The following is a 22,649-nucleotide window of genomic DNA, read 5'->3' as shown; positions in this document are numbered from 1 at the left end:
TAGGAGCTTGTAGTTTGGTGGGGAATTTAGACATGTAAGGCTGTTTCAATTACTGTCATGTTTTATGATAAGAGTAAGCAGTAAGTGGCTAGGGTAGTGTATGGGGGACCCAATCTGGTTTTGGTATGTAAGGAGAGAAATCAGGGAAAGTTTCCTGAAGAAAGCAACAGGTACACTGAGACCTTAAAGAGGTGTTCAGCCAAGACAGGTGGGGTCTGAGAGGTCCAACTAATGGGCAATATGAGCAGCCCAGAGGTGAATGAGTGTTAGCATATTTGTGGACCTGCCAGCAGTCTGTGTGGCTGTGATAAAGGATATTGTAATAGAGAACTGATCAGAGAAGAGACTGAAGCAACAATTAGGGTCTATAGCATAGTCTTGATGCTATGTGCTACGTTTACTCCTTTTTTTTTTAAAGATTTTATTTATTTATTTGACAGAGAGAGACACAGCAAGAGAGGGGACACAAGCAAGGGGAGTGGGAGAGGGAGAAGCAGGCTTCCCGCCGAGCAGGGAGCCCGATGTGGGGCTCGATCCCAGGACCCCGAGATCGTGACCTGAGCCAAAGGCAGACGCTTAACGACTAAGCCACCCAGGCGCCTGATGTGTTTACTCCTGATAGTAGCATGAAGAGTGTATTGGGAGATGGGAGTAAGGAGCACTAGTTAGGATGCTGGCACAGTAATTCACACGAGATGAAGGTAGCCTCGTCTAAGGCAAGACTTGGTGACAGGGAGAAACCAATGATGATTTCTAACTCGGGCAACTAGAGGCATGATAGCAATTTACTGAAAGGGAAAAAGAGAGGAAGATCAGATTTGGGGGAAAATGTTTTTTTGTTGGACAAGTTGAAGTGCCTGTGGGAAATCAAAGTGAAGCTGTCTAGTAGGAAGTTAGATATTTGGTTCTGTAGCTAAATAGAAAGACCTATGCTAGAGAGAACAATTTGGGAATCTTTAGATTAAAGGTGGCATTTGAAATGGTTCAAGTAGAAGCAACCACTGAAAATGTGTGGAAAGGGAAGAGGCCAAGGAACCGTCATTTAGATGATGATTAGAGGAAAGGGGGTAATCTCAAGGCAAGAGAGACAGCTTGAGTGGAAGCCAAAGGAAGACAGGTAAGAGGAGAGACAAGGCAGTGAAGGGAAGAGAATCTTTAAGAATGGGGGTGAAGGGTGTCTGGGTGGCTCAGTTGGTTAAGTGTCTGCCTTCAGCTCAGGTCATGATTCCAGGGTCCTGGGTTCGAGTCCCTCATCAGGCTCCCTGTTCAGCAGGGAGTCTGCTTCTCCCTCTGCCCCCCCCCCCGCCCCTGCTTGTGCGTGTGCACATTCTTTCTTTTTCTTTCTCTCTCACAAAAAATAAATCTTTTTTAAAAAAAATGAGGGTGGGGGACTAGTAACATTGAAAAGAGCTGTTGACAAGTTAAATAAGAGCTGAAAAGTTTCCATGGGTTTGGTAGTCTAACATTGGTGACTTGAGAGGCATTTCCGAGGATTGATAGACTTGAAATTTCTGTAAAGTGAGGAATGAATGGAAATTGTTAAAGTCAAGTCAGTAAGTATGGACATCTCTTTCAGGAAGCTTGACAATTAGAAAAAAAATTCATCATTAGCTGTCAGGTGCAGAATGGATTGTAGCAGAACAAGATTTTTAGAAGGAGGACCAATTAGGAGATTATTTTATTAGGGCAAGGTGAGACCTGGCATGACTTGGGCTAGGGGTGGTAGTAGTTGAAATGGAAAGAAAGAGATGTATTGGGGATATATCTTAGATAGGACTTGTTAATTATTTGAGGGGAGGTGGAGAAGGAAAGGTAGGAATCAAGGGTGATTTTTCGGTGCTTTAGCTTGGACCACTGAGTGGGTAGGTCTACCACCACTGAGAAAGGAATACATTAAAGAAGGAACCAGATATAGAGGGAAAATCCAGAATTGAATTTTGGAAATTTGAAGTTTGAGATGTCTTTTGGAAACCCAAGTAAGAATATCAAATAGATTTCTTTTGGAAGCATGAATCATGGAGTACCCATTTGGTAATTTCTATGACTTCTAAACATTAATTAGAAGATTTTCAAGTTTGCCTTTTAGAAAATGGTCATAGTTTGTGATGTTGGCTACTTGGTCTTCTGGCCAAATTGGGATTATCTATTCACTATTCAGTGGAATGTCTGTGTATACCAGATGGTGTATGTGTGAGGGACATCACAAAATACATTGGGAGAAGTGCATGAGTAAGGTTAGAGTTACTTATTTGTTTTCTGCCTTCAGAGTGTAAGTTAAGTGCTCCAAGACTGAGATCTGTATCTTCTTCCCCAGTATTTAGGTAATCAGTTCTTAGTTTTATTATTTATTGAATGAAATAATGAAGCAAAAACTATTAGATTGACTTAAAGAAAAGCACCATTTTGTGTCATGCAGTGATTCACAATTTTATACTGACTTATAACTGAGTCCCATAATGTTTACATACAACCCTAAATTTAGCATTTTTTTTGATGAAGAAACAAAAACAGGTAGGTTATATGTTTGTGCAGGTCATATGTAGCTCAGTATCTTTTCAGTTGGTTTTTGATTCTTCCTCTATAATATTAAACTGAAGATGTGTATTGCCTGCACTAAAGCAATATTAATACCTTATTTCCTAACAGTACAAAGGAGAAATAATAGTAATTGAACCTTGTCAAGATGCTGACTTCTTTTAGGTCCTGGGCAAGTAGACCACTATTGAACATTTTTCTAAGAATCTTCAATGCAGAGGATTTTTATTTCTTAAATTGTGCTGATATAAAAATACTTAATTGATCTTCTTTGGTGTCTTCCTTTTAGCACTGTTCCTCCCTTTTTTAAGTAATGTAAAATTTTCATTGGAGAACATTTAACATTTGTTTTATGAATGAGTACTGAGACACAAGATGAAGTGAACTTTTAATCACTCAGCACTTTTGTCAGAGCTAGATTTATGTTTTGGAGTTAAAGTTATAATCTATAATTAGCAGTTTTAATGAGTTATTATGGAATATCAGGAACTGATCAGACTCTTACTTATTTTTGCCTCTCTTTTGGAAATGCTGTGTATATTTCAGTCTCCCTTTACACAAGCTATGTACACAGAGTTTTTGAAAACTTATGTTTGTGGCCACATTAGCATAGTCTTTCTGATCATTATTTCCCAATTTGAGGGAGGAAATAAATTGAGGCAAAATAACTAAGGCTTGGATATAAAAGTCGGTTGGGCTAATTCATCTATCGCTTTACTGATTTTATTCTCCTATAAAACCTCCAGAAAAACAAATTGGACGATGTCATCTGCTTAAGTAGTTTTCCACATACGTTTGTCCTTCCAGTGAATGAACCAGCCCAAATTTGAATTCAAAATGGAAATAAAGTAGTAAATGTAACAATGCACCTTTTAAGGGGCATTTAGTTTTAATAGTCATGTTTCCTTCATAGGAAATTTCTATCATTCATTTAGGAAACTTAAAAATAACCCAGCTTTTACCTAGCTACCAAGTACCCAGGCACTGATTTTGGTATTTCATATATTTTGATATCCTGTTTTTAATTTCGACCACATGGATGACCTTACACATAACATATTTTGATATTTTGAGAACTGCTTTTTTTTTTTTTTAAGGTCTAGAAAAGTAGCTTCTGTGGAATAGGAATGACTATTTTAGGATACAATACTTGCTGTGAGTCATGAGTGAGTTTCAGTTTTCATGGTTTTCTAAAATAAACTCACTTAAAGACTATGCCATAAGAAATGTCATATTCTTAACTACCCTATTTCCTTTATAGTGGTTTTATTATTTTTATAAAAACTTACAGACTTCACTGTTAAAATCAAGTCAAAAAAGAATCATACAAGGATAGAAAATAAAAACCCCCAGAGGAAACGTCTCTTAAAATTTTGAGTATCTTTCTATATTTTCCCATTAAGTGGGATCATACAATGTATGTTGTTCTGCATGTAACCCACTATTTACTTTAATTGAATATTAGAAATAGTATACTTCTTAAAGGAAAAAATTAAAATTAATTTAGATTTGTTTCTGAATAAAGTTTTTATATGTGGAAATACTAAATCAAATTACTTTAAACCTTGATTAAAAAATTCCTTATATGAAAAGGAGAGGAAATAATTTCTAAGAACACTGATATTTAATTTTAGGGAGGTTATACATGGATCTCTTAGAAAACCTGATTAAAGAAGTGCATCATCTTCTCAGAAAATATCATATACAATATTGTATATATAATTTTAGGGTTCTTGGATTCACTACCACCCTGAAGCCCATCTATGGGGCGAAGTGGGAGTGTTTGTAGACCTTGGGCCTGTTCTAGAGACTTGAACAACCTTGTTAAGTTGTTAATCCCTTTCCTTAACACAGTAGCAGGTGTTTCTTAGGAGTCACAGGGAGGAGTAGTTGCCAGATGGAACTTCATCACAGTCATCAAAACTGAAAATAGCTATAGAGGCATTGATCTGTAAAGATTTGTTTAATACTTCTTGTTCCCCAAAAATTCCAAATGAGAAACAAAATGCTTCTAAAAACCTGTTTTATTTAATGAATAACAGATTTTATATTCAAATTGAATTAAGCAAAAACATTGTTTCATAATTTATCACACAGAAAAAAGAAACCAAAAAACATTGAATTAAGCAGATGACACAGATATTCCATTTATAGGCATATCTCAAAGATATTGCAGGTTTGGTTCCAGACCACCACAATAAAGCAAATATCACAATAAAGTGAGTCAAATGAATTTTTTGATTTCCCAGTGCATATAAAAGTTATATTAACACTGTACTGTAGTCTTTTAAGTGTGCAATAGCATTATATCTAAAAAAAAAAAAAGTACCTACCTTAATTTAAAAATACTTTATTGCTAAAAAATGCTAATCAGCTTTCAGAAAGTTGTAATCACTGATCATAAGTCACCATAACAAATAAAATAATGAAAAAGTTTGAAATATTCCAAGAATTACCAAAATATGACACAGACATGAAGTGAGCTATTGGAAAATGCTGTTGGAAAAATGGTGCCAATAGACTTACTCAATGCAGGGTTGCCACAGACCTTCAATTTGTAAAAAATGCAGTATCTGCGAAGTGCAATGAAATGAGTTAATATGCCTGTACTCTCTCAAGAGCGTGTTTTTCAATATTCTACTTCCAAAAGTCCAAGTTTCTACATTCCAGGAAATTCATATAACAAGCCCCATTAGCTCATCTTCATTTCTTGTTCTTTTCTACTTTATCAGAAGTTGTTTTCAAAGACAAAAGATAACAAAGTTAATTTTTTTGAGATAAAAATCAAACAGTGCCTTCTTATTCTTCTATAGTGCAATAATTGTGGATGTATTCACATTTGAATAGTAATGGAGTAAAGCATAGAAATATTGTCTAAAGTTTTAGATAGTATTCTAGCAGTTTTCTTAAAACAATATTTGTATATTAGGATATACATTTGGTAATGTATATCATTTGATAATGATATCAGATTGGTAGGATGCATGTATTCATATTTCCTAAAAGGTGATGCCTCTAGTTTTTTCCAACCATTTTTCAATTTTAATGAAATCATAAATCCTTAACAAAGTTCTATTTGCCTTCCTGTGAATCATTTGTTAATAAATGTTTCTATTGTTTCTTTATAATAGTTTGATCCTCTAAAGTTTCAAATAAAAGCTGATTTTAGAGTCTTAGTTATTAATGTTCTAGGAGTATTGCCAAAAAAAGCTACATGTCCTATATTCTGTGCCAGTTTCTTAAATTAGAATCTTGGATTGCATCCTCAGCGTGTCACTGTAGTGGTATTGCTGGGTTGCTATGATACGGTGCTTGTTCTATAATTTGTAGCATGAATCCTATATAAGATCCTACTTTAGATTTCAAAAATGTGAGCAGCAGTAATTAGAAATATGACACGTTTTTCCTTTAAGGAAAATTATACCTATAAAATTTATTTCTGTTACAAATTATACTTGATACTTTATTCTTAGATCTAAAATAGAGGGTTAACAATGAACAATTTGAAATAATTTGGTTATCCTTAAGAAGTTTAGTTTATCATATTGACTTTTATGAAAATGGGCAAGAAAAGAAAGGTTTTATGATAATGTATTAAAATTGCATTGTTCTTCTATTTGGTATTTGAGGTCTTAAGAGAAATGAATATAAACTAGATTTTCTGGTAACATGAATTTGAGACCATACCAGCAAAACTCCATTATAAGGGAAAACTCCAAATTATCTTACTTTATGGAATTTATTCTTTTTTATTCAGTGAACTGTTATTAAAGCCAACCCTATATAGCCCTATTGATAAAATATTCTTTCTCCTTTTATGTGGTGGTTTTTGTGTTTTCATTTACATGTTCCATATAAATTAGTATAGATGGCATAAAGACAAAACAGGGGTATCCTAGACATGTGTTGTGTATACATTTGTGGTAGAATGAAGTTTTTATGATTATTGGTTAGTGGCATTTGACCTTTAAATCACAACTGATCTTTAAACTTTTACTTGCTTTTAATGCTTTAAACTTTAATGTTTTACATATTTGATATGAAAATATTTTAGAGACCAGGACTGAACTAAAATTTTTTAACAGCTTTATTGAGATATAATTCATATACCATATGATTCACCCATTTAAAGTATACAGTTCAGTAGCTTTTAGTATATGTACAGGTAATGTGCAACCATTACTACAGTCAATTTTAGAACATTTTCATAATCTCAAAAAGAAATGCCATACTACTTAACTATTACTCCTTATCTCATCCATCCCCTTCCCTAAGCAACCACTAATTTACTTTCTGTCTCTATAGATTTCCCTGTTCTGGACATTTTATATGAATGGAATCGTATATAGTCTTTTGTAAGTCTTTTATACCACTGGTTTCTTTTCATCTAGCATATTTTCAAGGTTCATCCATGTTGTAGATGTTTCAGTACTTCATTCTCTTTATGGCTGAGTAATGACCCATTGTATGGCTTTAGCACCACATTTTATTTGTTCATGCATCAGTTAATGGACATTTGAGTTTCCACCTTTTGGTTATTATGAATAAAGTTGCTATAAAAGGCAGACTCCCTGCTGAGCAGGGAGCCCAATGTGGGACTTGATCTCAGAACCCTGGGATCATGACCTGAGCTGAAGGCAGACACTTAACCGGCTGAGCCACCCAGACGCCCTGTAATTCTGTGTTTAATTGCTTGAGGAACTGCCTCACTGTTTTCCACCATAGCCACACCATTTACATTCCCACCACCAGTTATGATCTCCGCATACCCCCACAACACTTGTTATTCTGACTTTTTTATTATAGTCATCTTAATAGATATGAAGTATGATCTTTTTGTGGTTATGATTTGCATTTCTCTAATGACTAATGATGTCAAGTATCTTTTAATGTGCTTTTTTGGTCTTTGGTGTATCTTCCTTGTAGAAATGGCACTTCAGATCCTTTGCCCATTTTTAGTTGAATTGTCTTCAAGTTTTTAAAATAATTTTTGGGCACCTGGGTGGCTCAGGCGTTAAGCATCTGCCTTCGGCTCAGGTCCTGGGATCGAGCCCTGCATCGGGCTCCCTGATCTGCGGGAAGCCTGCTTCTCTGCTCTCCCACTCCCCCTGCTTGTGTTCCCTCTCTTGCTTTGTCTCTCTCTGTCAAATAAATAAATAAAATCTTTTTCAAAAATTTAAAAAAATTTTTTAAATTATTTTTTAATTTAATTTTTATTTTTAATTATTATAATTTTTAATGTATTTTAATACAAGTCCCTTTGTCTTTTCACTTTCTTAATGGTATTCTTTGAAGTGCACGTTTTTAGTTTTGATAAAAGTCCAAATTATCTTTTTTTTTCTTGTTCCTCATGCTTTTGGTGTCATAGCTAAGAATCTTTCCCAAATCTGAGGTCATTAAGGTTTACCTTTATGTTTTCTTCTAAGAATTACGTAGGGTAGCCCTTGCATTTTTAGGTCTTTGACCCATTTTGAGTTCATTTTTGTATGGGATGTGATATAACAGTTCAAATATATTCTTTTGCATGTAGCTATTCAGATGTCCTAGCATATTTGTTAAAAAGAATATGCTTTCCCCATTAAATGACCTTGAGGCCCTTGTTGAAATCAGTTGGTACATGGTTTTATTTCTGGGCTCTCAGTTCTGTTCCACTGATCTGTATTGTGTTGTTTCATCAGTACTATACTGTTTTGATTACTGTCGCTTTGTAGTACATTTTGAAATGGAGAAGTATGAGTCTTCCTACTTTGTTCTTCTTTTTCAAGATTGTTTTGGCTATTCTGGATCACTTGCAATTGCAAAAGTTAGGTTATTGATTTGAGATCTTTATTTGTTCTTCTATAGGCATTTACAGCTATAAATTCCCTTCTAAACTGCTTTAGCTACATCCCATATGTTTTGGTATGTTGTGTCTTCATTTTCATTTGTCTCAAAGTATTTTCTGAGTTTCCTTTGACACCTTCTTTGATACATTAATTATTAAGGAGTGTCTATGGTTTAATTTCTACATATTTGTGAATTTCCCAATTTGTTTTCTGTTACTGATTTATAATTTCATTCTACCATGGTCCGAGGACATACTTTGTAGTATTTCTGTTTTTAATTGTTTTGAGGTTGGTTTTATGACCTGGCATATGGTCTCTCCTGGAGACTTCCATGTGTACTCGAGAATATATATTCTGCTGATGTTGGGGTGAGTATTCTAAAGTAAATATAAATTCTGTAGTGTTCTATAGAGGTATTTTAAGTCTAGTTGATTTATAGTGTTGTCTTATATTTCCTTGATCTTCTGTCTAGTTCTATCCATTATTAAAAGTCAGATATTGAAGTCTCCAACTGTTATTGTTGAATTATACATTTCTTTCTTCACTTTTGTTTTTGCTTCATATATTTTGGAACTCTTAGTTGGTGCACATATTTTTATAATTGTCACATCTTATTCATGAATTAACCCTTTTATCATAAAATGATTATCTCTATAATTTTTTCTGTTGTTTTAAAGTCTGTTTATCTGATACCAGTATACCACTCTAGCCTTCTTGTGTTTATTTGCATGATATATCACTTTCCATCATTTTACTTTCAGTCTACCTGTGTCTTTGAATCCATGGCTTATATTTTGGAGACAGCATACTGTTAGGTCTTTTTTTATTATATATGAAATCTCTGCCTTTTGATTGGATTGTTTATTCCATTTATATTTAATGTTATTTTTTGATATAGTTGGATTTATGCCTGCCATTTTACTTTTCTTTTTTCTACGTCTTGTGTCCTTTTTTTGCTATATTCTTCCTTTTCTGCTTTCTTTACTATTAGGTGAATATTTTTCAAAGAAGCATTTAAGTTTGTTTAATGATTTTTTTTTTTTACTACATCTTTTTGTGTTTATTTTTAGTGGTTGTTCTTGGGCTTATATACATATTAATAGAATCAACTTCAGATTTATATTAGCTCAGTGCCAATGAGATATAGAAACATTACTTTTATTTATTTTTTTTAAAAGATGTATTTACTTATTTATTTGAGAGAGCAAGAAAGAGAGAGAGAGAGAGAGAGTACATGAGAGGGGGGAGGGTTAGAGGGAGGAGCAAGCTCCTCGCTGAGCAGGGAGCCCGATGCGGGACTCGATCCCAGGACTCCAGGATCCTGACCTGAGCTGAAGGCAGTCACTTAACCAACTGAGCCACCAGGTGCCCGGAAACATTACTTTTATATTTCCTTTCCCCCTTTTTAAGGCATTATTGTTATTCAGTTACATTTATTAATGTTACAGACCCAACAGTACATTGTTGTAGTTACTACTTCACCATCAGTAGTTATTTCTTTAACCTAGTACAGGTTTGCTCCCACCTACCTCCTTTGTGCTGTTATTGGCAAATGTATTACATTTCTATATGGTAATGACCTAACATCTTATTTATATATATATATTATTATATACATATTAATTTATGTTATATATTATATATATTATTATATGTTATATATATTATATATATAAATATGTATATATGTATGTATATACATATATATAAATCTATGTATGGAGGTGTGTGTATATATATCTGTAAGTGTATATATAAATATATATAAATGTATCTGTGTGTGTGTATATATATATATGTATCTGTATATACATTACTTTATACAGTGTTTTTTGAATCAGTTAAGAGAAAAAAGAAAATATATGCATTAATACTATTAATACTGCCTTTTATAATTACATAATTAACTTCCTGAAGTTCTTTGTTTTTTGTGTGTGGATTTGAATTACCTTCTGTGGTCACTTGCTTTCAGCCTGATGGAATTCTTTCAGTGTTTCTTGTAAGGCAGACTGGGTAGCCTCTCAGTTTTTGTTTATTTGGAAATGTCTTTATTTCACCTTAATTTTTGGAAGATAGCTTTGATGGATATAGGATTTTTGGTGACAGGTTGTTTTGTTTTGTTTTTGGGGGGTTTTTGAGCAGTTTGAATACGTTACTTTGTTTTCTAGCCTCCGCTGTTTCTGCTGAGAAGTCAACTGTTAATCTTAACCTTTGTAAGTGACTAGTTGTTTTTCTTTTCCTACTTTCAAGATTTTCTCCTTGTCTTTGACTTTCAGCACTTTTATTATGGTGTAGCTGGGAATCTCCGTAGATTTTTCCTCCTTAGAGTTTGTTTGAGCTTTCTGGGTATGTAGATTAGCATTATTCAGTAAATTTGGGAAGTTTTCAGTCATTATTTCTTCAGTTTTGTTTTTTTTTTTGTTTTTGCTCCTTTTTATCCTCTTCTTTTAGTACTCCTATTATGTACATGTGGTATACTATATGGTGTCCCACAGATCTCTGAAGTTCTGTTCATTTTTATTCACCTTTTTTTCTCTAATCAGATTTTATAATCTCTCAATTTATCTTCAAACTTCCCTGATTCTTTCTTCTGCCATTTCACATCTACTGTTGAGTCCTTCTCGTGAATTTTTCATTTTGTTATTGTACTTTTTAATGCAGAATTTTCATGTTTCTCTCTTTCTTTCTCTCTCTCTCTTTTTTTTTTTTTTTGGTAAATTTTGTCTCTTTATATTCTCTATTTGATGTGACATAATCACATCTTCTTTACTTCATTAGTCGTGGTTACCTTTAGTTCTTTGAATATATATAATGGCTACTTTGAAGTCATTTTCTGTTAATCCAACATCTGGTTGTTCTCACAGGCAGTTTCTGTTGCCTCCCTTTTTTTTTTCTTTGTATATGGGACATACTTTCCTGTTTCTTTGTGTATCTTATAATCTTTATTGTTGTAAACTGAACATTTTAGATAATGTATTTAATGTATTATAGCAACACGGTACTGGGTACTGGCCCCACCCCTCAGAGGTGGTGTTATTTGTTTTTTTTGTTTAGTGACTGGTCTAATGTTGTTCCTCGGAGAGGTGCAGCTTTAGGCATGCCAGTAAACACCCTGAGATGATATGCTTTGGACAGGTCTCTCTATGTTTTCCTAACTACACCCCCAACTTTAAATTCCAGTGACTTCCAGCTTATTTAATTGTTTTCAACAATGCTCTGGGGCATAAATTGTTCTTCTAATTTTTTCTGACTAATCCAGTTAAATTCAGGCTCCTTTGAAGGAATAGTTCCTGAGGTCAGTGTCTGATATTTGTTCTGACACCAGGAGGGCTCCTCCGAGCTGTTTCTTTTCCTGGTATTCTCCTGTAAACTACCTGGCTAAAGCCTGTTTCCTCATTGAATCTATAAATCTTCCCGTTGCCTTTCACCACAACTCCCACGTTTTTTGAGAGCACCCCTAACCTTGAACTTTTCTATGCTCTGTTAGAAAAGAAGTCAGTACCTTTGGGAAGAGACTTAACAGCTGTTTTATGGTTTGCTTCTCCCCCCAGCAAAATTTCTGAGTTAGAGCTTCCAGAGTTGGGTGGGGAAAGGGACAATGGCATGTTTCTCTCTGAGTGACACCCCACTTCAGGAGCTGAGCAGGAGATGGAGAGGGAGCAATAGCTTGAGATCTTTTTGGATCTTTTGGCTTACCTCTTCCAGCATGGAACTACCACCTTTATAGACCAGAACTAAGGTAATGGCAGCCCCAGTATTCTCAGTGGTGCTGTACCAAATAGAGCCTCTATCCCAGGAATTGGGCAAAAGAAGGGGGCCCCTCTTCTCAACTGCACTGGCCCAGAACTTAGTCTCAGTAATAGATAGTTATAGGCAGGGTTAGAGTTCCTCACCTGAAGAAAGCTATCTGACAGGGAGCTGGTGGTAAAGGGATCCTTGTGTTCTTGGCTGCACATCTCTAGAGTGGAGTTTCTGCCTAGCTAAGCTGGGAGGAGAGAGGCAGGTAGCTATCTTTGTTCAAATACCACACATTCTTGTTGTTCTTAACAAATTTTCATAAGTATTCTTAGATAGATGTTTCCTCATTTGCTTTTTGCCTTGGGACCATTTCCAGAGGCTTCCGAAGTTTGTTTTAAAAATAATTTTCATCTGTTTCCCTGGGCAGAGTTCTGGTGGAGCTTTTTACCTTGTCTTGCTAGAAGTTGTACTTCCTGTGGCTAAAATTTTAGCTTCCTTTGTAGTAATAATTAGTACCTTACTCTTTCCTAGGAATTTATAGCTTTCAAGTATATAACTAGTTATGCCAATAAATTTGAAAAAGGAATTGGGAAAATCCCTTAATAAATAGCTTTCTGAAACTGACACAAAAAGAAACAAAAATCTGAACAAGTCTTATACCTATTCATTGAATCCTAATTAAAAACCTTGACAAGGACATTATAAGAAAATGAAATAACCAATATCCCTTATGAACTTAGATGCAAAAATGTTATACAGAATATTAGTAAATTGAATTTAACAGCATATAAATAGGATGATATATCATGATCATGTAGGATTCATGCCAGAATCCAAGGTTGGTTTTATATTCAAAAATGACTTGCTGGGGTGCCTGGGTGGCTCAGTAAGTTAAGCTTCTGACTCTTGGTTTTGGTTTAGGTCATGATCTTGGGGTTGTGAGATCGAGCCCCAAGTCAGACTCCACACACAGCATGGAGTCTGCTTGGGATTCTCTCTCTCTGTCCTCCCCACCCCAACACATGTGCATGTGCTCTGTCTCGCTTGCTCTTAAAAATTTTTTTTAGAAAAGACTTGCTATGTAAACAGAATAAAAAAGTTGTATCATCACTTAACTGTAAATAGAAAAATAGAAATTCCTTCTCTATAGTTCCTTTCTCTCTAGTACTTTAATGTGTAAATTCCAGCCACCTCATTAACCCTGATCTCCACTTACTATTTAGCTCAGTAAGGCTGCTTGCTATTTTGAGGCTTCTCCCTATGGTGCAGTGTGGAAAGTGCTAACAGAGAGCTGGTATGATTGTGGGCCTCACTCTGTTTTAGTTCTCTCAGGGATCACAGTCCCATATTGCCTGTTTTTCAGCATCTGAGAGCAGTTATTTCACATGTTTTGTCCAGTTTTTAGTAGTTTACAGAGGGAATGCTAGTCTGGTGGAAGCAGAAATGTTGGCCACACTTTCTGTCATTCTTATGCAATGGGTATGAAATGATAGTATGGCATTTCATACATAAATTCATATAGATGGTTTTTATATACTTATATTTTTCTGCTTTCCAGTGTGGTTGAATGTCTTTTCATGTTTATTGGTCATTTATGTTTCATGTGCCCTTTTCTATAGATTTGTCTTTTTCTTATTGATTTGTAGATGTTCTTTTCTGCATTTTGGATGCCAGTCCAGAGTTGGTTATAAAATAAAATGTTTTATAGTTTTCCTATTCACATTTGGTCTTTTAGTTCTCTGGTTGGAATTAATTTTTATAAATGGTGTGAGGGAGGGATCTAATTTTTTTTCCCCTATGAATAGTCAGTGGTCCTAGCATAATTTTTTAAATTAAAATTCACAACTGACATTTAAAAAAAACCAACTCTATTATATATTAATCTTCTGTATATGTCACACTAGAATGTCCCAAGTTACCTTATTTTTTCTTTTTCAGTGGTCTTTTTATCTATTCCTGCTCCAAATCATATAGTTTTAATTACTATATATAGTAAGATTAGTTTTCTCTCCTTCATCTTAAAAATCATTTTGGCTCTTCTTGGCTCTTCGTTTTTCCTGATGAATTTTAAGAGCAACTCTTCAAGTTACAACAAAACACCCTGTTGATTGATTGCAGCGTCATGTTGCAATCCAAATTGCATTCCCTGTATATTCATAGGGGAAGACATTGAGTCTTCTCATTCATAATAATGGTTTATCTCTGTTATTTATATCTTTTATATATTTCATAAAAGTTTTTAGCTTTCTTCATAAGAGTCTTTCTTGTCTTTTGTGAGACCAACCTCTCTTTTTTTTTTTTTTTTTTTTTTTTTTTTTTTTTGAGACCGACCTCTCAAATTACTTATCCTGGAACTCAGTCACCGTATTGTGAGGAAACTCACATGGAGAGGCCACATGGGGGGGTTCTGGCACTAGCCCCAGCTAGACCTTCAGTCAAAAGCCTGAATTAACTATCAGGCATATGAGTGATTTAGCCTTCACAGGATTCCACCTCTTTCTAGTTTTCTAGCTGAGGCCTTAAGACATCATGGAGTAGAGATAAGTTGTCCTTGCTGTGTTCTGTCTGAATCTCTGACCCAAAGAAACTGTGATAATAATTATTGTCTTAAGACACTAAATTTGGGATAATTTATTAGTAAGCATTAGAAAATTAAAACACCAAACATCATTCTGATTATGACTTGGCTGCTTCTTTAGGCCTGCTTGAGGAATACATAACTGGAATATTCTAATATAGTACATTGAGGAATGATTTCTCATCCTAAATTAATAAACTGGCATTTATTACTATGTCATGAACTTGGTTAATTTATATTTGTACTGTGTATGATAAAAAGAAACCATGTATCTGAGTGTATAAGACAGAGGAATAGCCTCAGACATTAACTCAAAGATATCTTTATTTAGTGGTACAGTCTTCCTAAATAAGTTTCATAAACTGACACCAAAGAGTATAGTGTAAAACTTCCTTACCACATTTTCATAAAGATTCTAGATCTTCAAAAATTTTCACAAAGTTTGCTAATATCAGATGAATTAGTGTAATCAACCAGACTATATCCTCAACTACATAGGTATTATTTTTCTCTAACAGTTTATTCTATGAACCTTGAGGCCTCGTGTGACCCTGGTTCTTTTTAGGAAGAACCCGTCTTGCAAGTCACATAGCCTCCCTTTTATGACCTAGAGTTGAAAGTCCCGTAGCTTCACTAATGCAATACTGAGTCTGTTCCCTAGAAGCAAGTCACCAAGTCCAGCCCACATTTATAGGAGATTAAATTAAACCTTTTGAAGAGAAGAGTGTCAGATAATTTGTGGACAAAATTTAAAACTAGTACACTTGCTAAGTATGAAATTAGAACAAAGAAAGTTTTATAAATAATGGTATTAGGCTAAAATATCCTAATTCTCTCATAGCAGGGGATATAGTCATGTTTAAACACCATTAATGGTTCTGGTAGACTTGAAATCCTTTGGCTAAAGTTTTTTCTCATTGGTTAGTGTTTAGGTGGGCTCTGTCTTGTGTTCGCTTCTGAAGGGGTTAAAAAATAATGATGAGAGAGTGCATTCCAGCCTGTGCATATAAAACAGGAAACTTCCAAGTGTCAGCATAAATGGAATATGGGATATAAAAGGGGGAGTAGAGGGAAATGAGCTTGGAAAGGTGGTGCCTCTCGGTTTCTCCTCCTCTCTTTTCACCCTCAACTTTAGTTATCTTCACATTTTTAAGTTTAGTAACATTTTCTACACCATTATATTAAGTTTTCTCTAAATTGTAATTCTAAAAGTCGAAAGTCAGTTAGCATGGCGTATGTTGTGTGACTGTATAGGCTTCAGAGCCACATAATGTTAATTACATTTCCTTAAATAGTCTTTTTAGTATTTCCTGGAATTTCTAATTGTGTTTATTTTTTTGCACTTTTTGACACACTCTCAAGTTTTTTTTCCGTATAATAAGATATCCTATTGATTGATCCTCCTGTAGGCATCACTCTCATGGGGCTTCTTTCCTCCTGTTCTAAATGGCTCAGTTGCTCTGTAGGACTTTACTGCTTTTCTGGATTGATTCCCCTATTCCTGGATTCCATTTCTTTTTTTCCTTTATTGCTGCATTATGTCCTCAGGTAATTTCCGAAGAAAGGTTGTGAGGATGCTAATTGTTCAAAGTATTTGCCATGTCTGAAAATGCCCTTATTGAATCATTATACTTTATTGATAGTTGGCTAGTTACACAGTTGTAGACTGGCATTCAAATTCGAATGATATAGCCCCATTATCTTCTGGCATCACTCTTGCTGATAAGAAATCTAATGGATATCTGCTTCTGGTTCTTTTGTGAGTTGTTTTGTTTTGTTTTGTTTTGTTTAATCTGAAAGCTTTTAGTCTTTTCTCCTGGGCATCTGAAATTTCAAAGTGATATGCTAAATTAACCCTTTGGGGTCATTTTTTTCTGTTTATTTAGTTTTCTTTCATGTTTCAAGGCCTTCCTTGAATGTCTGGTGATCCTTTCTATTAATATTAGTGAACATTCTCTTTGTTATTGTGGGGTTACATGCACACACACACACACACCCCTATATTCTTTTTTTTTTTTTTTTTTGGTTTAGTCTTAGAGTGATGGGGAAGAGATAAACAGATTTGTCATTTCTAATATGCATTGTGAATCTCTAGGTGGGTAAGGATTTAGAATACAGCTATTAGAGGAATAGTTGATATTTCAAAGACTATAGTCTTATACTTGTTCTTGCATTCTAAGTGATTTGAATCCCATTTTCATTACAGATTTGTTTTGTGATCTTGGGCATGCTATGTAGTGTGGGCTCTGATATTACTTTACATAATGTAAAGCAGTGGCTGTCAGACTTTTTGACTGCAAACTATAATAAACCCATTTTATAAACACATTGTACTCATATACATGCAACACGTTAATTTTTTTTAAGATTTATTTATTTGAGAGACAGAAGAGCATGCGTGTGAGAGTGGGGGGAGGGGCAGCGGGAGAGAATCCTCAAGCAGATTCCCCCCCTGCGCATGAGCCTGAGGGGGTAGGGGTGCTTGATCTTAAGGACCCATCAGATCGTGATCTGAGCGGAAACCAAGAGTCAGATGTTTAACTGACTGAGCCACCCAGGCACCCTGCAACATATTGATATTTTATATATATTTTAAAATTCTGGTCACGACCCACTAAAATGATCTACTAAGCACCAGTGGGTTGCAACTCACACCTTGAAAAACAGTTCACCAGAGCAGTATTCCTTAAAATGTGAGCCAGGTACATATTTACACTGTGTATTAAAAAAAAATTAGAGATAAGTAGGGAAACCTAACAGGACTTTTGTGAGGTTTTTTTGTTTTGTTTTTTTGTAAGATTTGTTTATTTATTTTAGAGAGAGAGTGAGTGTGAGGGAGCATGCACAGGCTAGAGGGGCAGAGGGAGGGAAAGCATCTCAAGCTGACTCCCCACACAGGCTCTGTCTCACGACTCTGAGATCATGCATGACCTGAACTGAAACCAAGAGCTGGATGCTCAGCCGATTGCACCACCCAGGCGCCCCAGGACTTTTGTGAGTTTTAAAAATTGTGTTAATCTTCAAAGATGAAATGTCTCACTTTCCTAGAGTTGTCTTGATTCTCCTTCTGCCTAAGACCATGCAGGGATTTCTACAGTAGTGAGAATTTTTTAGTGGTATCAAATTTCAGTCTTAAAAAAATGGAAGACAGTTAAGATGCATTTGAAAAACTCATCTTCCAGTCAACTTTAAACCAATTATGTATTTTGCAAGGCAAGGCACATCTGTTTTTTAGATAATTCTTTGTGCAGTTTTTCTTGTATTTTCTGTAATTTCCATGTTGGGGATTTAGTAATGTTTTCTAGAAGAGCACTTTAATAAATCCTTAGCTCTGATGTTATTGAAGAGATAAATGTAAATTGGTATTTCAGGTCATAATATTTTTAAGTTGTAATCAAATTTCCTTGAGGAATTTTAAAGACTTAAGGCATTTTAAATTGTTGAATATGATACACTGTGATAATAATTACTGGTAAAAATTGCTGGTCTAAACTGCTCTCAAGTAAATACTTAGGGAAGTCAAAATATACTTCTAGGTTAATGACAGGACTGGGTTTATCTCTTCATTTAAATGGCAGTCACTAGGATTTTAAATACTCATCCTTTATTTGTTCCTGGTTTATTTACACATTTTAGAAGAAATTAATAATCCATTTGAAATAGATACATGTCATCATTTCAAGAAGACCTGGTTTAAACTGCTCCAACAAAAATTTGGGGTCTCTTCTGGTAATTAACTTCAAGGTGACTAAGAAAATACTGTCTTGTACTCAGGGGATGATGCAAAACAATTACACTGTGTGCATCTACCATTCTAGTTACTGTATGATGTAGTACCATAAGGTGTTCTGATTTTTTCCTGTGAACTTGTATGTTTCCACAGGTATTTTTATTTTTAAACCACTAAGTGAACTGCTGATAGAAAACATCAGTGAATATTGCAGATAGAGAATCCCAGGCAAAGACGTTATCACCATAGGAATTGGAATAGACATTATCCACATTGAAAATGGCAAACGGATAATTAACATTAGCCCACTAAAAACGACCAAGTCAGAACAATATGTGACATTACTGCCTAAATATTAGACATTGCCAAACTGAAACATCATTGAGAGTAACAGACTTCATTTGCAAGCATTCTTATAATGGTGAATGAAGTTAAAGTATAAAGTGGCCAGTGTAAATTTTGTCAGTGCTTTTTACATCTAACAAAGAGAATTATTATGCATTCTTTTTCTCACAAGTTGTTATCCATATTTATGAAGTATAGCCAGAATATAGTCTGATGTTTTTTCAATCTATTGAAATACATTTTTTGCTTTTCTTTTTTTTTCTTATGAGAAAATTCAGTGTAAATGGTGTTTCAGAAAGGTACCTAAGACTTGGGACATATTAAACATCTACAAGTGCAAAATATTTTATAACTTCTTGATGAAAACCATAATTATCTTTTTTTTAGGATAACCATTATAAAAATGTTTTTGACCTATATAAAAATGTTGCATGTCATGAACCTAGCAGTTTCTAATCTCTTGAAGACAGGAAACCATCTCTAACTTTCAGAACTAAGGATTGTTTTGAAAGTTAGCACATATGAAATACTTAATATTCTGTTTGGCATGAAGGACACTAATGTTAGCAGTGGTATTATATTTTATTATGTAGCTCAGCAAACTGCTTAAGAAGAACATGTATTTACAGGAAGGGTTAGGTGGAAAAAATTTTTCTATTCTTTAATACCTAAAAATAATTGAGGATTGAAAATGTCTATTTTAGGGGTACCTGGGTGGCTCAGTCGGTTAAGCTTCTGCCTTCGGCTCGGGTCCTGGTCTGGGATCAAGCCCTGAGTCTGGCTCCCTACTCAGCAGGAAGCCTGTTTCTCCCTGTCCTTCCCGCTCATGCTACCTCTGTTTCTCTCTCTCTCAAATAAATAAAATTAAATTTAAAAAAAAGGAAATGTCTGTTTTAACTCAGAGCCAAAGGAGTTGAAATGTTAACTGATTTCTAAATATTTCTAATATTTGGGAAGATCCAGATGTGACCTATCCCATCTGAGCATCTGGAGGAGAAAAAATAAATCTTTAGGTTAAGAAATGAATTACTGAATAGAGAAGCTATGAAAAACATTAATTTCTTTCTAGAGAAGACTCTCAAGAGTTAGGTGCCCAGAAAATGAATCTTTTTTTTTTTCTTTGTATGGAACGTATTCCTCAATCTTCTATTTGGCAATCCTAGAAATCATTTTGTGTCTTCTGACATGTTAACCAGAGGCTTTTGGCCTGTGCTATAAGAGAAGAATGTCTTCCATTTATATCCTATTTTGAAATATATGCACTCAGCTTCATGATCATTATCTCATTTAATCTATTTAAGTCTACCATCAAGGTAGATTATTGATAAAATGGTCATTGTTGTAAATTCTTAAGCATTATATGATGTAATAATTTACTATTCGTGCCACTTCTGATATCCAGCACCAATTTGAGCTTACTCTATAGCCTGTTTTTCAGTGCATAATCTTTACACCTCAAATTTAAGAGTTTTTTCAGACATCAAATACGTATTTGTTGACTCTTTATATACTCTACACTAGACGTAAAAGAAATAAAAAGGAACCTTGTTTAGTGAATGATCCTTGCCTTTGAGGAGCCTGAAATCTTTTGGTGGGTAATAAAAGAAATATTTGTTAAATACAAGCTTGAAGATAATGCATACTCAACTGTATGTTTGAGACTGTGAGTACCGTAGATGTTCAGAGAAGGGAGGGATTACTGTATCCTGACTTACTACTACCTAAGGGAAATTTTGTGGAGAATGTGAGATTTAAGTTTATTCTTAGAGGGTGAGCAGGATTTGGAAACATAGGGGAGGAAATCTGGTATGGTATTTCAGGTAGGGAAAAGAGTTTAAGCAAACACATGGCCTTTGGAGAACAAGAAAAGGAGTGATTTCATGTTGAAGAGTGGGTAGCAGGAGGAAGAAGAAAATTCGGACTGGCTAACAAGGTGACCACATATTAAAATGGGCTATTGTATGAGTTCGTATTGCTTTTAGCATAAGGAAAAAAATAGCTTAAAAATATTTTAAAACTCAGAACTGAGTTAGCTTGTAAAGGTATGGCACTTATTTCCCCTATATTCCCCATCACTATAATGGAATTTAATTATATATAAAAATCTAATATATGTTATAATAAAGATATAAAATTATATAATGAGGATATAGATATCTTTATAAACAGATAAAGGTATTACTAACTGAGAACTGAGGGATTTCCTGTACAGAATGAGAAGGATTTTTATAGCTCAACGAATCACCCCTTCTCTAGTGTATAACACATACCCAATCGAATAAATTTAGCATATTTGGGAAGCTTACAAAAAGCAGAGGTGTACATCTTATACTTTTTCAAACTAAGTATCAGTATAGTAGACATCTGTATGATTTTTTAAAATTTTAATCTCAGTAGTCAAGAAACTTAAATAATTGAGCTAATTGAAGGTCCTTGTTTACAGATGTGAAAGTTCAGAATTGAAGTTTTGTTATTTTTCAAATGTTGGAAACAAAAGGATTTAATACATTTGTTAGAATCAAATCAATATTATGTGCCCACATTTTTATAATAAGTAGAGGGTAAAAATAAACATTTATTGAATGTCTGCTGTATGTCAGGCACTGTGCTAGATATGAGGTGGTGGGGAGGGAGAGAGAGACACAGAGATAGAGATAAAGATCACACTTGTTTCCTGTCTTTAGTGGCCTCATAGTTTAGGAGTGTTGTACATGTAAAACATAATTGAAATAGAATACAGCACAATAAATGTTATAGTAGAGATAACACACCTAAGATATATTTGGCTAAAAGTGGATTAACCAATTAGCTTTAGTGTCTTAGAGTTTCTGAGGGGAATATGTTTCTGCTGAAATATAATAAATGGGGAGAGTTCCCAGGGTGGGAATGTGGGGAAAAGGGCATTCCAGGCAGAGGAAACTGTAAAATATTCACACGTTGCAGGGAATATGGTTTAACCAAAGTGAGGGTGCATGCTGGGAAGTGTTGAGAGATGATTGTTGACAGTAGACAGCTGAATTTTGTGTACAATCCTGAGGAGTTTGAGCCTCAATTTGTAATTTTTGGAGGATCATTGAAAAGTATTTAGTGTGATCAGATTGATTCTCCTTTTAGCAAGATTTTAGCTTTTGAGATTGTTTAGAAGATAAATCAGAAGTTGTAGTAGTTATGGGAACAGGCAAGAGGAGCAGTTAGGATATCACTTTTGTATTCTAGATGATGGATGATGAGGGTATTAAAATGGCAGTGGGAATGACAAGAAAAGGATAGATTCCAGATATGTTAAAGAAACAGAATCAGTAACATTTAATGATTGATTATGGATAGTGAGAGAGGAGGAAAAGTCCATTATGTTTCCTGGTTTCTGGCATGAATGATGAGATTAGATGGATGAATTTTTCAGTAGATTTTTTTTCCTCACTATATTTTTGAGAGAAGCTTTATGTGTATGAATAGCTTCTATAAAATTAATAAGCATATTAAAGGTAATTTCTGAGTAGGTTATTTCTAAGTTTTTCTTTGTTTTTATTTATAGATGCCACTTCCAATGAACAACAAGAGCTTTTCTGTCAGAAGTTGCAGCAGTGTTGTATACTGTTTGATTTCATGGACTCTGTTTCAGACTTGAAGAGCAAAGAAATTAAAAGAGCAACACTGAATGAACTGGTTGAGTATGTTTCAACTAATCGTGGTGTAATTGTTGAATCAGCATATTCTGATATAGTAAAAATGGTAAGATTTATATAAATTCAAGTAAGATCTGAGGTGTAATTATGAATTACTGAGACTGATTTTTAATAAATGTGCAATAATCAGTGTACTCAAAATGTTTTTTTAAAGTAGTCCATTTGAAAGATTATCCATTCATTCCAATAATGCTGTCATTGCTTATAATAGT

At 34.4% G+C, this 22,649-nt stretch overlaps 1 protein-coding gene across 2 annotated transcripts in view; it reads left to right on the top strand.

Moving 5' to 3' along the window:
• PPP2R5A (protein phosphatase 2 regulatory subunit B'alpha) overlaps window positions 1–22,649 on the top strand; it is a 71,984-nt gene that overhangs the window by 8,811 nt on the left and 40,524 nt on the right. For both annotated transcript variants that reach the window (XM_078078147.1, XM_078078148.1), the window contains exon 2: window positions 22,287–22,483. In XM_078078147.1, coding sequence (XP_077934273.1) covers window positions 22,287–22,483 — 197 coding nt within the window. The remainder of the gene's footprint in view (window positions 1–22,286; window positions 22,484–22,649) is intronic.

This window comes from Halichoerus grypus, chromosome 7, assembly GCF_964656455.1.
Source record: "Halichoerus grypus chromosome 7, mHalGry1.hap1.1, whole genome shotgun sequence".
NCBI classification, from domain to species: Eukaryota; Metazoa; Chordata; class Mammalia; order Carnivora; family Phocidae; genus Halichoerus; species Halichoerus grypus.
Note: the sequence above shows the minus strand (reverse complement) of the source record. Positions and strands in the feature narration are given on the sequence as shown.